This window comes from Lycorma delicatula, chromosome 9 (genome assembly GCF_047948215.1).
Source record: "Lycorma delicatula isolate Av1 chromosome 9, ASM4794821v1, whole genome shotgun sequence".
In the NCBI taxonomy this organism is placed as follows: Eukaryota; Metazoa; Arthropoda; class Insecta; order Hemiptera; family Fulgoridae; genus Lycorma; species Lycorma delicatula.
This window is the reverse complement of record NC_134463.1, coordinates 111,043,213-111,060,668: the sequence shown is the minus strand read 5'-3', so window position 1 is coordinate 111,060,668 and position 17,456 is coordinate 111,043,213. Positions and strand designations below refer to the sequence as shown.

Below are 17,456 nucleotides of genomic sequence, written 5' to 3'. Positions count from 1 at the left end.
GTTTGTTAGGCAGATATAACAGAAGAGCGATCTTTCGGTTCCCTTCAAATCATAGGGATATCAAATGGCATGTGCCATTTTTCCACGCAGTGAGAAGCTTACACCACGATAAACAACAGATATATGGGGCCCAAGCCCTTGTTTGGTCCTCCACTTTGCATCCAAAATAAAGCTCATAACACTTTCTTCTAATGGTGTAAGGTTTCGCCTTTAGGATTTGAGCGACACTTCACTATACATAAATAACAAAAATTGTTAGAATGATTTTAAAAAACTCTAGGTATTTTGAAAATAACGACTAATTAGAAGAAATAAAGTTGTAAATATGTAATACTCAATAATTCAGACACACAGTGCACTCACAATGACGTGTTTACTGGTTCGTCTATACACGTCTGAATCTGCACAATAGTAGCAACGCTACCGTTTGAATTAACTCATTTGGTTCCATCATATTTACAATTATCTAGGAGCTTTTACTTGACAATGGACAACTAGAATAAAAAAGTTTTAAAATATTTAAAGAAATTAAAATAACAAAAAAAATTATGGGTGATGGAGAAATCCAGAATGCATATTTGAAAACAGGATTAAAAACTGCATTAGGTACACCTATTGGTACTCGTGAACCAAAAATAATGTTGATCATTGTTATTATTGCATACAATTTGTGTGAAATACAATAAAGTAACAATATATATGTTAAATAAAGATTCAGTTACGCAGATAAGATCTTGTATTCATGGAATGTACCGAATTTTATTTAGTGTTTATTTCTTCATCCGGAGTACTTTATATATATAGGTATATATATATTCTTGTTTGTTTAAATCAATATTCCAATATACCGAATACCACCTGAGTAATATTTCCATTTTTAGGATAACCATTTTAAGAATAGATGACTACAATATTCGAATCTATGCATTCTTGAATTCCAGCCATACTTAATAATACTTCATACGGTATCCCATGTTATAAATATATCAACAATCACACTAGATTATACCAAATTCATACATAGAACGGGAGATATATTTATATATAAGTTATGTATGCTCGTTGTATCTGTTACTATATACATACTCGTATCTGTATTAATTTTTGATGAATTTAGATGGAAGATATTTGTTAAGTATTTATAAACAATTTATTCAATACTCTCCTACAGTTTGAATTAAATATTTATTTATTTTTAAAAAATAAATTAAATTATCAAATGAAAGTTTACGTTTTGCTGATAGTAACTGTATACGTTTTATCCTGTACATTATATGCGGTGGCATACCGCTTAATTCAATTTATTTGATCTTACCGTTTCTGTTATTTTGTTACAGCTTGGTTACATATTCGTCCTTAAAAAAAAAGGGGGGTTTGGTGGATAGTTTTTCTCTTAGAAGCTTTCATTACCAATTAAATCGGTAGATTATCATTATCATAGGTTACCTACCCTAAGGCGAGTCCCTTGCAGCGTGTGTGTTTCTCTTCTATTCTATTCCATTCTCTTCTATTTCAAACTAAACCTTTTTATTTATTGACAGCTTTCATTTCTTTTTAGATCGTTCACGGTTTTTTATCTTTTTCATTTTTTTTCATACTCAACTGTTATTTAATTAATCCTTCTCTCGTCACATATCCCCATCCTTTGCTATTATACGCTGTTCGAATTACACTGCTATTCTTGTTTACTCCCCTCGTTACTTCTTCGTTTTTCGAATTGCCGATCATTTAATTTTCTCAATTTACTTTCATGATCGTATTTCAATTATCACCGGTCTTTGTTTTTCACAGTGTCAGAATTTCAAATCCGTACAGAAGTACATTTCATTTTACTACTGTACATATTAACTGCTTTTATTTACTCGTATTTTAAACGCTTCCTTAGCCGATGCTAATTCTATCAGTTACCAGGGCAGTTTAGCAATACTAAATAGAAAAATATAGTAATCTATTAAAAAAAAAATCACTCTTTTAAAATTGTGTTTTGAGAGTCTCAACAAGAAAAAATCCTTTTTTTTTAATAGAATTGCAAAAAAATAAATATATTTAACCCTAAGCCTAAAATGTTTATAAGTTAATTTTTATGTACGTTACATCTTCGCCTGTTTAAAGCTTATTACACCACACTCCGTAAACCAATTAATTTCAACCTTGATAGGAAGATCCCGTCATCGAGAAGATTTATTATATTAATATTTTTCAAAAATTGGAAACAGACCCACCCCTTTTTCCAATATGTTGTTTTGCTCTAAATAAAATAAAAATCAAATGGGTGGATAAAGTGACAAATGAAGAGGTATTGCGGCAAATAGATGAAGAAAGAAGCATTTGGAAAAATATAGTTAAAAGAAGAGACAGACTTATAGGCCACATACTAAGGCATCCTGGAATAATCGCTTTAATATTAGAAGGACAGGTAGAAGGGAAAAATTGTGTAGGCAGGCCACGTTTGGAATATGTAAAACAAATTTTTAGGGATGTAGGATGTAGAGGGTATACTGAAATGAAACGACTAGCACTAGATAGGGAATCTTGGAGAGCTGCATCAAACCAGTCAAATGACTGAAAAGACAAAAAAAAAAAAATTTTTAATTTTACTGAAGCATTCTATTAAAAAAATTTTTTTACGGGAATCCTTTTTATCAGGATAACAAATTTTCCAGTTTTTATTTATATCCACCCCCACCTCCAAAAAAATGGCTTCTTGCTGTTTCCGAAAAGGAGATAATGGGAAATTTTTACAAGAATATTTTCTACATTAATGGGCCTTTCCTACGTTTAATTTCCTGTATAGATAGCGCTATAGCTCTAGAAGGGAAAGTCCAATTTGGGTACATGCGATTTTCACAGGATCTCTAGGTGTTGACACCTAAGGAACCGAAAAAACCATTTGGAAATTTTCCGTTAGTTAATGTTCATATGTACGTGTGTTCGGTGTTAGCCTCTAAATCACCGTAATTTTCCAGAACTACTAGACCAAACTTGATTTTGGCTTGATTTTTCTGTATACGGGGCATTGATGCCATTAAATTTTCAAATGAATAGGTCAAGGAGATGAGGCTCTAGAGCAAGGTAACCCTTAGTACCTCGAGATTTCGCCTAATTAAGGTCGTAATTTTCCTAGGCACATTTTTTGATTAAAAAATGATAATATTTCCAAAAAAAGTTTTTGCAAAATCAGACCTCCAACCCCAAAAAAATTTTCGAAACTACGCTGTGGTGTCATGATGCTGTGATGTCATAGGTGAGCGGTAAAATTAAATAATGTATAATATTTGAAGTGTAAAGAAGTAACTCGGTCTGAATAAGTGTCGAACTCGATCGCCCGGTCGATTCGGTACCTGGTGAGTTAAATCTCGCGGTTACACCAGTCTCCCGATCGTACAAGCGAAATTTCTTCTATGTAAGTTGTGAAATTACATTAGTTTAGTTAGTGCCGACCGTCGCCGCTAGTACCGCCACACCCGCGCGAATTAAGTACCGGTATGCGCGTCCGCATTAGTTGGAATCATTGAATTAATTAAACGAAAAAATATTATATTTAAAAAAACGATAAAATTAATTAAAACGAATCGTGTGTGTAGCCGTGCATCAAAAACGACTCACAGTTGTAAGACTTTCCCGTCAGGGGCTAAAGCCACTTGACGGGAAAGTCGTACAACTATGTTGTCTACTTTTTTAATGACTATAAAAATTTGTGGCCCATTCCTTTCCTATAATATGTGGCAATGAAAAATCGTTTATTGAATGTTTTTTCGATGAATATCCATTGCGTTGGAAAAGGGGAAAGTATTATTAATATTTCATTATCATCAAGTACCTTGTATATGTGCAGAAAAAAATTAACAAAACTTTTTACCCCTTCTTTAAAAATCGCATTTTAATTTATTTAAAATTATCATATTTAAGGCTATTAAAATTAGAAGTATTTTACCATATTAAACTGTTAAAATTAAAAATGGTTTTATTTTTAAAATATTTTTGAACAATTTGTTATATAAATCAAAAAACATCGGTTTTGTAATTTACTGCTAATGCTTAAAGAAAAAAAAAATATTTTTATAATTATTTTTAATCAGTTTTATAAGATTATGTATGATGTCTAATCTATAATATTGAAAGATTTCTATAGTATGGGAAGTTTATTTCCAAAATAAGTTATCTAATTATGTTTGTAATTGTTTCATAGTACGATGATGATACTTCATTAAAAAGATAAGAGTTAAGATACTTTATAACTATTGAATTACTAAAATTGTTTGGCGTAGCCGGAAAGTTTTCACAATGAAATAAAAGTGTCTTGGCTTGACCGGCGTAGTTTTTATTTAGTTTTACTTTGGCAATTTACTGTTTACCTATGTTTCTTATAAATCAACTTGTTCAATTCTTCCTTCTTTGTATTCATCGGGTTATTGTATTCCATCCTTTTTACTCTAGTTTTTCTAAATTAATTTTCTTTCCGTGATCTATTATAGTTTTTTTTTTAATATTTAAAATCACTTTTTGAATACCCCACGCTTCATTTCCTAAAAAAGATGTACATCAAATGCGAATATAATTTATTAATAATATATATAATTTAGTCTTTTTTATTAAACCTTTTAGAGCATTTTTTTTTCATACAACATATTCCTGATGTATAACTAAATTGGTGATAGAAGACACTCCTACAGTAGATACTTCCTATCGCTGATAAGGAACACCCTTCTCTTACTCCTCTTCCAAGGTCAAACCACTCAATTTGCTGACAGTTAATTCTTTTTAAGCTGTTTTCTGATAGAAGGGGGTGAAAAGAAAAGTAGGGAAGAAGCTGACGTTAATAAATGATAAAAAGAGTAGTAAGGGTTCTGATGAGACGAAAGATATGATGATGAGTATGTTTTCTGATTCCGATATAAATTGTTTTATTAAATCTCTTTACTTCTAATTTCATCTTTGATATCGTAATATTTCCATTAATTTATTTCAACCGGCATGGTAAATATTTTTTCATATCTGTAAATCATTCAGTTATGTTTTAAAGTTTTTCTTTTATATAACTCTCCCTAATTCTTCTTATCGATAAACACGTGCACTCTGAATAAATGTAGTGCAAAATGATTACTTCAGGTAAATTTATATGAATAAAGTCAATATTTTTATTTGATTTTATATAAATGAACTGCTTATTTTTTTTTAATTCCCTAACTGATTCTATCATTCCAAATTTTAATCATCTTCTGAATTCTTTCTTGGAATAAATTATACTTTTATACATAAAAAAAAAAAATTTTAATGTTTTTCTAAGTGTGATATCATTTCTTGAATTGCTCTTTTGCATACATTATAGATCTGTAAATACAATTTTTGAATCGCCCATAGTTTTAAATAAATTACGCTTCAAAAACAAATTAAGGGAAAATATAGTTAAAATTTGTAAAATTTATAATTTTGCACGACTATATATGTGTTAGTATAATTTTGATGCTTTTCTTTTATAAATAGCTTCAGGCACATCCTGAAATAATGTCCAACAGTAATCGACTAGCGTGTTAGTATTAAATTTTCCTTTCCATCACCGAAATATATTGGTGGAAACGTTCACCGTGTTCGTCACTTATGTCTCCGATTGTCCGGGGAAAAATCCAGATGTGAGTGGAGGAAATGTATTTTCATAGACATATTACATCCCATATTACATCCCTTCCTACGAAGTAAAAAATTGATTAACAATATGGTAATTGTCGGATTTTTGTTTGCCTAGAAAAGTTTTGCAAACGTCTTTAAATGAAGCCCAAGCTGCACTTTCTAAATTATTTAAAATTGAGTTAAATAAATCATCTTTTTGACTAATTCTCTTATTTGAGAACCAACAAATTTCCTTCTTTAATTTTACTTTCGCTTACGTACATTTCAACACACACACACGTACATATGAACATTAACATCCGGGAATATTTCATCTGATTTTTTGGATCGCTTAGATGTCAGAACGTCAAGATTCGGTTGAAACCCCATGTGTCCAAATTGGACCGATTACAGTACTTTCCCTTCTAGAGAGATATAGCGATATCCGGACGGGAAAGTAAGAATGAGAAGGGCTCATAAACCGTTAACAAAAATGTAAAGTACAAGATTAGATGATTCAGATTTACACCGTTGAACAATGTTCACTAGTAGATGTTTGTGCGCGCGCAAGTTTATTTGTCTACGCGCGCACGCGCACACACACACACACACACACACACATACATACATACACATATATATATATATATACTAGCGGACCCGACAGACGTTGTCCTGACGCGGCATTATTCTGTAATAAATGCACACACACAAATATAAGTAACTTAATTAAGTTAAAATTAGCAGGAATGTGTTCTAAATTTCATTAAAATGACTATTAGTATGATATTATCAGTTTGTGATTGTTGTATTATTGTAATGGGTTTATTGATTAATTATGTGTAGTATGGTTAATATTTATTTTCACTAAATATTGAAAGCCAAGACCAACAACACATAAATAAATTAAAAAAACATTTTCACTTCAATACTATACCTTACAAATTTGCACAATGTATATTTTTTAGTTACACTTTAAAACGTTATTTCAATAAATAATAATATAATATTTCTCAATACGCGCGCAATTCTAAACTCGATCGCAGTGCTGCCTGCTTGTTACTTACTTAATCAGTTGTGATTTTGTTTACATTGGCAACGGCCTTACCGGCTCTTTGTGATTGGTCGTTATGTTTGACAGCGGCCATCTTGCATTGATCTGATTGGTTTTCCTTTGTTTACATTTCCATCTGATTTATTAGCCTCTTATTTATTAAAAAACTGTTTTCTCGCGATATTTTGTAACACAATAATAACACAAAATTACGAAATATTTTTCTCAATTTGATCGCAGCAGCAACTGTCGGGACAAACTAAAATTAAAATAGAATATTATTGAATATTCGATACTGCGATGGTAGTGCAGTCTGCCGGATCCAATGTAAAACATTCCAAAATCAACAACTACTTATAAATAAAAAATTAATTGAAAAAACATTTTCCAGTGGACCCAATTGTGAATCTAAATCATTCTCGAATCCCCTTGAACACACACAAAAAATTTCATCAAAATCAGTCCAGCCGTTTAGGTGGAGTTCACTTTCATACACACGCACACAAGAAATATATATATATATATATATACGCATTAAAAAGATGTGCTTTAGAGGAGCATTATCATCTTGTGTTATAGTGAATTTAACTATGACATTAAAAATAAAGAGTGTTTTATAAAATTACAGATTTAAATGTATTACTTAAAATGCTATCTATAGTAACGTAGTTTATAGAAGTTACTTAGTAGTAGAAGTGCAACTTCTTAGTGGTAGTACAAACAAGTACTAAGTACATTTCTGTATGAAACATGTAACCGAATAATATTGCAATCATAATTCGTTGAACAATACAACCAGTACAGGAGGATTATTTAGCGTCATTGCAAGTTTAAGCACATTATATCATTACGAAGCAGGGATCTATACCCCTCTCTTCTACCAGCTAAACATGCCGGTTACTGATTAACGTCTCAATAGTTTATAGGATACTGTAGTAGCGTCGACCAATGGTTAGCGATAAACAGCAGTCTGATTACGGTAAATTCAGTCGCACACATATTTCTCATTCCATAACATAGAAACGATTAAAAGCAGGCGTACCTGTAGTATCAGGTAAATGTCAGAGTTAATATGAGAAAGATCGATATTACAATAAAATTTTCGCAGATTAAAATTATCTGTTCTAATCCGGTAAATTACACTACGTGGAAATACATTTTAAGAAAACAACATACTAACAATTTCCTCAAGTTAAAAAAAAAACCAAGTTCAAACAGAAATTTTTATTTCTGTTCTAATTATATTAAAATAAGATTCATAAGAAGATAATACCTTCTTAAGTAAAATTTATTATTCTTTTTCTGTTGATTTATGTAAAATCCCTTATAATTTGTTTCCGTTATAATTCTCTTATATCTCATATAAATATCATATCCCTTATATAATTTATATCATATACCCTTATATCCTTTATATACCCTATACCCTTTTATTACCTTTTTTGCCTTATAATTATCCCTTATAATTCATTAACGTGAGGTTATCTTACATTTTTTTATCTTAATAGTATTTTTATTATTGCACTATTTTATAAACTTTACTATTAATTATTTCCGTAATTTATTGTGTTTATCATTTTAGTATATTTGTGTTTTTTTTTATAAGATGCTTTTTCTAAGCTGCTCTTTAAAATGGTTATTTTTGTATAAACCCATATGCTACGTTGTTAAAATTATTTTTAAACGAATGAATGATCTGATATATTATAAGTACTATCAATGAGAAGGCCTGTATTTATAAGTTTTATTGTTAAAAAAAATAAATAAATAGTTGTAATAAATGAATAAATAAAATAAATCTTTTAATTTCAAAAAACATCTTTATTAGTTTATATAAAAAAACATTACGTTTTAAGTTTTATCTACAAACATATATATATATATATAATATGGGTATCATTTTACATGTAGCAACCTATATATGTGTATAAAAGGGGATATACAATAATACACAGCTACCTTATCACCTACTGCTGAAATGGAGTAACGCTTCACTATACTAAATCGTAGATTAGACAATAAGTTAATTAGGTTTGTAATTGAACTACAAATTGTGTTTTCAGTTTTGGACTATGAATTTTCGCCGTTATCACAGTTCAAATGTGATCGCCATTTATTAGAGCATAAAATCTAAAATCCTTTTAATTGTATTGATTTTGATGTAATTTTTATTTTTACATTTTACTTATTTTTAATACTTTTTAAAACGGTAATTTATTGAATTAATTTAATTATTAATTCTTATTGTAATTAAATTAAATTCTGTTTTATAAATTTTTTTAATATAGAATATTTTATTATTAGAAACACAATCACGTGATATTTTGAAATCATAAAAATTAAAATGTTTCTGAAAATAGGACTTTTAGTGGATTTATTTTATTTACTATTTTGGTTTTACATACGCAGACAGAAGTGATATTTTATTTACTATTTTGCAAGCATTATATTATTAACATTTCCCAATTATATATTTTTTTCATTTTAAGTTTGTTTTTTGTGTTTATATTTTCTTTTCCTAATTCGCCCACTGATGATTTTCTAATAACCGAAATGCGCATCTAGAGATGTTATTTAGCCGTTATTATCTTTACGAATTACTCATAATTATGTTTTAGAATATTTCCTGTAGGCAAAGAAAACGTCACTTTATTTTGTAAAACAACTTAAAAAGTTTTTTACCTTTTTTTAAATCACATGTACAGACAAAAATATTGATTTAGATATTTTTGGTTTATTAGATATACGGGTATACTAGCTGTTAGGCTGTTAATTACATTTGATTATTCCCGAATCCTTCTCGATTTCCCGAGTGAGATTAACTCAAAACAGAATGAGAATGAGATTAACTCAAAACATCCTGGCTTAGCGCGTAAGGTTTCCTCACCTTTTTTCTGGCTTCCGCAGCTAACTGGCGTAAGTTAGCCTCGGCGGTCGACGTCCGGACTGCCAAGGAGGCTGAGGGAAGACGACGGGGATATTAGCATAGGGAAGAGTGGACAGCCCCACACGTGAGGGGTCGCACGCCTAGGTGTGCGGCTTCCAGTGATCGGGTAGGAACTCCACGGGCTTATAGAATGGGAATAAGTTAAGACCGAGTTCCGGCCGCAGAGGGGTGGAGCTGGGGACGGCATAGTCGAACCTGGTCTCTCCTTTCTGCGGTTTGAGGCAGGCAATGTCTATGACCGAGTCCCAGTCTCTGGGGGGCGGCCCGGGAACGACGTAGTCGAGCGCGGTTACCATCCATTGTGGATTAGAAGCAGGCACAAAAGATCCGACCGGGGGATTGACTTGCAGTGCGGGACATTGCCAGTGGGAGAGGCTCCCTTTAAATTATAAGGACACTCTTTCGGGCTGAGTTCTACTTAGCTGTAAATCCGGCCCGGGGAGTAAGGTTAAAAAAAAATTATGACTTTCAATTAACCACACATCTCTCAGGAATGGTCGACCTGAGACTGTACAAGACTACAGTTCATTTACATTCATACGTATCATCCTTATTCATTCTCTGAAGCAGCACCGTTCGGTAGTTCCGGAGGTTAAACAGAAAAAGAGAGAGAGGATAGTTCATGGCAGTATTATGCTTTCAGGATAATTATTGAAAAAATATGTTTTTATATATAAAATATAAATTAAAATACGTATGAAAATTTTTAATATCAATTAAATTATTTACCTTCTCGTTGGGCCCACGATAATAACGAATCAACTCTTGATTTATAAGATGAAAAACAGTCTTCAAATCGTCCACCGCCGTCCAAACCGACTGTTTCAAAATTAGCTTTGACACCACATAGTAATGCTGTCGCACAGGCTGAACTCTCTCCAACTTGTGCATCCAAATTGTATGTCTGGAAAAAATGAAAATTTAACTATATAATCATACATAGATTATAAATGGATAAACTATTTTAATGAAATCTATCATTTTTCATAACTTATTATGAATAAATTTTTTTCCTCCGCGGGTAGACCTTCAAGGACCACGCAAATATCATTAATTTCATGTAGTTTCTTTCCTTGTCTAGAAGTTTTTTATTCTTTCGGACTGTTTAGCTCTTCTTTCACCAGTTTAACACAGCCGTCTTGACGGTTTTCCAGAGTCAATTGAAGATCTGTTTGTATAGCCTTGTTTAATTCACGTCTAAACTCCTATGGACAAATGATCCATAGAATTTTAGCAGTCGTTTTCTTATTGCTACTTCTTCGTACATTTCTTTATTTGATCTCAGTCTGCGGCCTTCTTGTGTTCTTATTGGACCAATACATCCATAAACGTTTTCTTTCTATATTGACTAGATTTTTTATTCCAGTTACAGTAGCGTGCAAATTAATCCGACACAGATATTATTTAATAACCCATCGGGTTGGTCTAGTGATGAACGCGTCATGACAAATCAGCTGATTTTGAAGTCGAGAGTTCTAAGGTTCAAATCTTAGTAAAAGCAGTTACTTTTAAACAGATTTGAATACTAGATTTAAACGGATTGAATACCGTTGTTCTTTGGTGGTTGAGTTTCAATTAACCACACATCTCAGGAACGATTGATCTGAGACTGTACAAGACTACATTTTATTTGCACTCATACATATCATCCTCTTTTATCCTCTGAAGTAATACCTTATGTGGTTTCGGAGGCTAAACAGAAAAAGAAAGATATTATTTCATAAAATGCAACTTTGTTTAGAAAAAAAATTAATCCTTAATAATTTATGATTATCTAGTAACTAATATGTCCTCTATTCTCAGTCACTGCACGTACACGGTTTGATATCGAAAACACGTGTACTGCACATTTATTTGATTTCCTCATGAAATCACACCGATATTATTGCTGTAATGAGGTGAATTTTTATTGAACAGTTTATATTTGAAGTAGTTTTTTCTCTATTGGCCAAAGATTTTCAATTTGGTTTTTAAGTCTGCGGAGTCGCCTTACCACGGGAGTACTTTAATGTTTCGTTTATCGAAAACCTTTTCCATTTTTTTGGCAGTACGGCATGGCGCCAAATCTTGTTGGAATACTCTGTTGCCTTATGAGAATTTTTTATGAAGGTATTAACAATCCTTTCCTTCAGAATCTTTTTCACTTTTCAACATACCATCTACTGGAAGTAATGAACAAGGGCCTTTAAATATGAAATAACCCAATACTTTTTTTCTGGTAATGTTTAACTGATTGCTGGATACGAGCCATATGTATTTTCATATGATGCTTTTCTAACGAATGAAACCCTTTGCCCCTGAACATAAAAATCTAACTTGTCGGAAAATATAACATTTTTCTCCAGTCTTCTTTGGTCCAGTTAGCATTTGCTTTGACCCACAAGTTCCTTTTTTTTAATATTGCTGGTGTTAAATGTGGATTTTAGCCGGTCGACGAGCTTTTCATCTTGCTTCAGAAGTCGGCGTCTAACAATTGTCACGTGTAGATTTATTCCACTGGCTTCTAATACTCTACTTAAGTCCACATCAGATAATAATTTCAAATAACATCTAATAATCAAGTTTACTTTTTCTCACTAATAACTTATCCTGTGTCGGGAGTAGTTTTTATTTTACTGCCACATTTCCCTTCCCTTTGAGGTGAAAAATAATCGGTTTCCTTAAATCGTTTTAAAATAGCATTCACTAACTCTAGTCTAATACCACATTCAGAATTTGTCGTGTGAAATAGGTATGGTCAAAAGAGAAACAATCTTTCTTGGAGTTATATCCATTATTATATATTCAAGATACACAATAAAAAATACGAAAATATGATTTTGTAATTAAAAATGAAATAAACTTTCTTCAAAAAACTATTTATAACATGAAAATTACTAAATAACTGAGGAACAATAACCTTACATTACACAGACGACATTAAGAGTAAGTGTGGTGAAACAGTGTAGCCACAACGTAGAAATAAACAAAATAATTCCCTGAGTTTGGGTTAATTTTCAAGCTTCTGTATATTTTTAGTTTCTATGCCGAACAAGATAACTTACAATTGTGCTATAATGCCTTAATTTAGCATTTATACAAAGGTTTGTTTTATTGTAAATATTAGGTACATTTCATAAGAGCGCTACGAAAAATTTCGACATATCTTCACGCTTCACATTCCCCAGCCTCCAAAATCACTGTCAGCTCCAAAGGTTTTGTATACATTTATATAATCGTGTGTGTGTGTGTATATATATATATATATATATATATATATATATATTACTTTCTTGTGGACACGATAACTGCCGTAATTTTGCGCCATTCACTTTCAAATTGATACGTAAAATATAATGACTCAAAATCTCTGTATAGTTATAGGCAAAATCAGATCACTGGGGTGGAAATGAGGAGGGCTTTTTCGAAAAAAACAAAATATCGTTATAACTTTCTTATTAAGTAAAATATCGAATTCGTTTAAAGTTCCTTTTATTCATAAGATAAGGGCCTAAAACATATCTAAGTAATTTTTTTTATGTCACCAACCATTGGCCCAGGGGGTTGAAAAAATGGGTTTCGAAGACAAGAAAGAATCATACCTTCCTTAATAGGCACAGTATCAAATCGGTTTAAAGTAGTCGTTAGTCCTCTAAACATTTCCTAAAACTTTTGTCTGAAACAATTTTTGATATGACCAACCGTTACGGCACGGGATGATCAGAATGTTGCTGGAATTGTAAGATGGGGTTTGTCGTATGCTGAACATGTGAAACTTTTTTCACATGCAAATATTGTTGTCGTATTGAGTAAATTTTTGAATTTTTCATTAACTTTAAGGTGGAAATCTTTTTTATTCCTTACTTAACACCGGTGAAATCTACCTCCACCTTCCGGCGTGCCGAAAGGGATTTTTTTTTTGTGAATGTTTAATTGTTCTAATTTGTGCTTTTTGGTATCAATCACTAGTCTATTTGTTCTGTTTCCAGTAATTATATCTCCAAGATATTTAAAATGTTCCGTAATCTTAATTTTGAAATACTTTGTCTCCATTGTCTTTTTCTTCTAAATTTATGTCCGCAACATACAATATATTGCACATAATTTATTTTTCATTAATTTCCCTTTTGTAGAGATTTTTCTTATCAGAACGTCTTTTTGTAATAAAATTCTAATTATTTAATTATCTTATTTTAGCAATTATTTCAATTATCTTTTCTTCTTCAGGGTAGACTATATACTGGTTCCGGCACCCATATTTTTAAAGGACTTCCTTTATCCGACCTGTATTTCAGAATTTAAACTGGTTGACGGTCTTGTTTTTTCTTTAAAGTTCTATGAATTTTCCACATATTGCACTAATCTTGTTGAGCTTATTTCAAACATCTTCGGCTTTGAAAAACGACTTGTCACGTACAAGGTAGTTAAACTGTAAAACTTGCTCAGTGTTATTTATGACAGTCTTTGTCCTAATCGGATCACTTCCCTGTAAAGACTATTATCTTCGATCTCAAAACTGTTTTTTTTTTTAATTTCATATTTACAGTAGATCTTCCGTGTGGTAAAACTTACATTAAACTTAATTTAATGTAATAAAACTATACAGAGGTGTGTTTACTATTTTTATAAAATGAATTATTCTAGTGCAGTTAGTACAATATTTTAGTAGATAATGTATCGTTCTGTATACCATAATTTGAATATTTATTTTAAAATATAAATTTTACCAATTAAATTTTCGTACTGTTTTTTTATTGGGTGCATTTTTTCGAGAGGAAGAAACTTTAAAATTTTACTGCTTATTTTTAATATCGATATGGTTTTTATTTATAAAAGCTTCTTTTTACTTTCCCTCATGTAATTAGCAGATTTATTTATATGCTTGTAAATTTTCCTGAAAAAACTTTGGTTAAAATTTCTGTTTGTCATTCGTATGTTAAAAATTTTACAATTTTGTTTCCCGCATTCTATTTTTTAAATTTCTCAATCCTTATAAATATTAAAATTAGTTCGTTATTTATTTTCTTTAATTTGTTATTATTAGTTTTAAATTTTATTAATTTTTCAAATTTATATGTGTTGATATTTAATTTAAAGGAACTTAATACAAACGTAATAAGATTTTTGTCTCTTTTAATATGAATTTATTTTAGCTATGAATAAGTGATAATAACTGGTGAGTAGTTAATTTACATCACATAGTTGGCTTACTTGAAACGGTAAGCATCTCTCTCTAATTTTAATATTTTAAATAATGACTAATTAAATTTTATTTAAAAAAAAAATACATTGTGATATAGAGACTTTATTTTATGAATTTCTGCGCGCGCGAATGTGTATGTTATATACTCTAATCTTCATTGGTTAATAATTAGTATTAATGGTTGTTTTTGTTGTGTCACGAATACCGTAATTTTTCGGAGAGAGCGTCTCCACAGCTCTAGAGAAGAATAGCATTGGTATATACGCGTATATAACCGAGTTTAAAATTACTATTGCTATTGTAAAACGCATTTTTCTAACGATGTAAAATAATCTCTACCTGTAATAAAGACTAATGCTTGACTAGCATGAATTTAGAAATATCACAAAACTAATTAATTCCCAAAGCTCTTACAACTAATGGTAATACACCCTATTACTGCCTTCAAGTGTTTCGTTTAGAGACATTGTACGTAGTAAAATTATCAGATTGCATTTCATAAAAATTGTTTGCATATTCGGGCCTTCATGTTTCTGTTATATTTGTGTGTGTGCGTGTGCGCGCGCGCGGTTTTTTGAAAGAGATTCCTTGAATCAGACATTGAATACGGCTGGTTATATCAGTATATAAGTAGGGTAATAGATGAATAATGATCTGCAGTTTTGTCTCTCACGAAAATTTATGTACTGTGTACAAAGATTAATAATCTGAAAGAAGATGATGCTGCTGTACGCATTATATAAAACTTTTATGATGTAAGTAATAATGTCTCACAGGATATTTTTCCAATTTAAAAAAAAATCTATTTACATTTAGTTTCAAGTTTTCTTTTAACCATCCTAAACAAAATTTTAATTAATAAAAAAAGTTAACAAATTTTTTCATTATTTAATTTTTTTTTATAAATCCTGTACATATTCGTAAACTTCGGTTCGTTTCCCTTAAAAATGGGGATTTTTATCTATAAAATTATATTGTGTTTCAAATTTACCCTTAAAAAATCTTATAATTAAAATTTAACCAGTGAAGTAAGGAATGCACGATTTTTAAAAATAGATCCAACTACAGTAAATCAATATAACAGTAATTAACAAATAAATATTACAGTATTAAATATAATCATAACTACAGTACAATTGGCTCGGCTGTTTCCCCTGAAAGTGGGGAGGGATGCATATCAGAATATCTAATTTATTTATCTTTAATAAATGTTACTCAAAGTGTTAACCAGTTAAGTTTAACTAGTAAGTTTAACTCATTAATTAGGATGACTTATAAAATCACTTTAAGATAATTATTATTGTATATTCTACGGTTAATACATTACAGGCTTTAATATTCGTACAAAAATTATAGTTCCAATGTTTACAAAGTAAAACGATTTATCCTAGAGGGTAGTGTAATTTAGTCAAAGTAATTATGAAATATTACTAACTAAAATAATTCTGAAATGATTTTATACGTGATTAAATTTGAATAGTTTTATTTTACCGCTCTAATTTATATATGCATAGGCTTGTAGGAAAAAAATCACCTTTTTGAATATTCAACTTGTAAGAAAAAATGCTAAAGATTTAGGTTGTATAAAAATAAAAAACTTTGAAATGGGCATCACGTGGCTTCCTTATACGCCTATTAAATTATATATACAAATTTTTTTTTTAAAAATGAGAAGTACATAAAATTTTATTTCATTAATAACTTCTGCTATTTTTTCACATATTTTTTTTTTTATTGTTATTATTGAATTATTATTTATCGAAAAACGTTTTTTTTTTAAAGCAGAGATTAATAACTATTATTAAATCAATATATTTAAATTAAACAAAAAAGGAGATGAAGTCTAATTCGAACCGAGTGCCTTCCCATTGTAAGATCCAAATATTTCATTAATTAAAATTTTATTTGATTATAACTCTGGAACCAATGAAAATCAGTACCACTTATAATATATCGTTGAAAATCTCTCGATGAGGGATTACTACTGCAGTTAAAAGTAAAAAATCCAAACTTTTGGATTTTTGGCTATTTGGACACTTTCGATTCAGTCGATTGCAATCAAAAAGAGAGATGCACTACTAGATGTTACAACAGTCCGAAATCTAGAATTTCAACATCCTCCGGCTGTTCGGTTTTGAGTTATGCGATGTCTGCATTTATGACGTCATTTATGACGTCTGAGTTATGCGACGTTCGGCGTGACGTCTGTACGGACGTACAGACGTCACGCCGAAACTATTCAAAATGGATTCAATGATGATCAAAATTGATATTTCCGTTAAAATCTGAAAACCGAAATTTTTCGCGATCACAGTACTTCCTTTACTTCATACAAGGAAGTAAAAATCAATGCAGATAAATTACGTTCACTGTTATAGTTTATCAGATAAGTGTATTTTTGATGTGGGTCAATGTAGTATAACGTTTCTTTCTAATTTATTTAATTATGAAATCATCACGCGAAAATAATGTAATTATCCGATGACATGAGGTTATATATATCATGAAATGTGAATTTATTTCAAAACGGAGATTACAAGAATAGTGAAAAATATCTTCAAATGATTTAGGTAAATAATGGGTTTTTTTTATTAAAAAAATTTTGTACGTGAAAAAAGTATAACCCGCTGATGAAGTCACATTAGTCGTCAGTAATGTTTCACTTT

General features: G+C 30.5%; 1 protein-coding gene across 1 annotated transcript in view; it reads right to left on the bottom strand.

Annotated features, from left to right (window-relative positions):
* The window catches only part of LOC142329957 (alkaline phosphatase-like), a 629,670-nt gene that overhangs the window by 103,093 nt on the left and 509,121 nt on the right, over positions 1–17,456 (bottom strand). Inside the window, exon 3 of the mRNA XM_075374942.1 lies at positions 10,338–10,512. Within this exon, the coding sequence (XP_075231057.1) occupies positions 10,338–10,512 (175 nt within the window). The remainder of the gene's footprint in view (positions 1–10,337; positions 10,513–17,456) is intronic.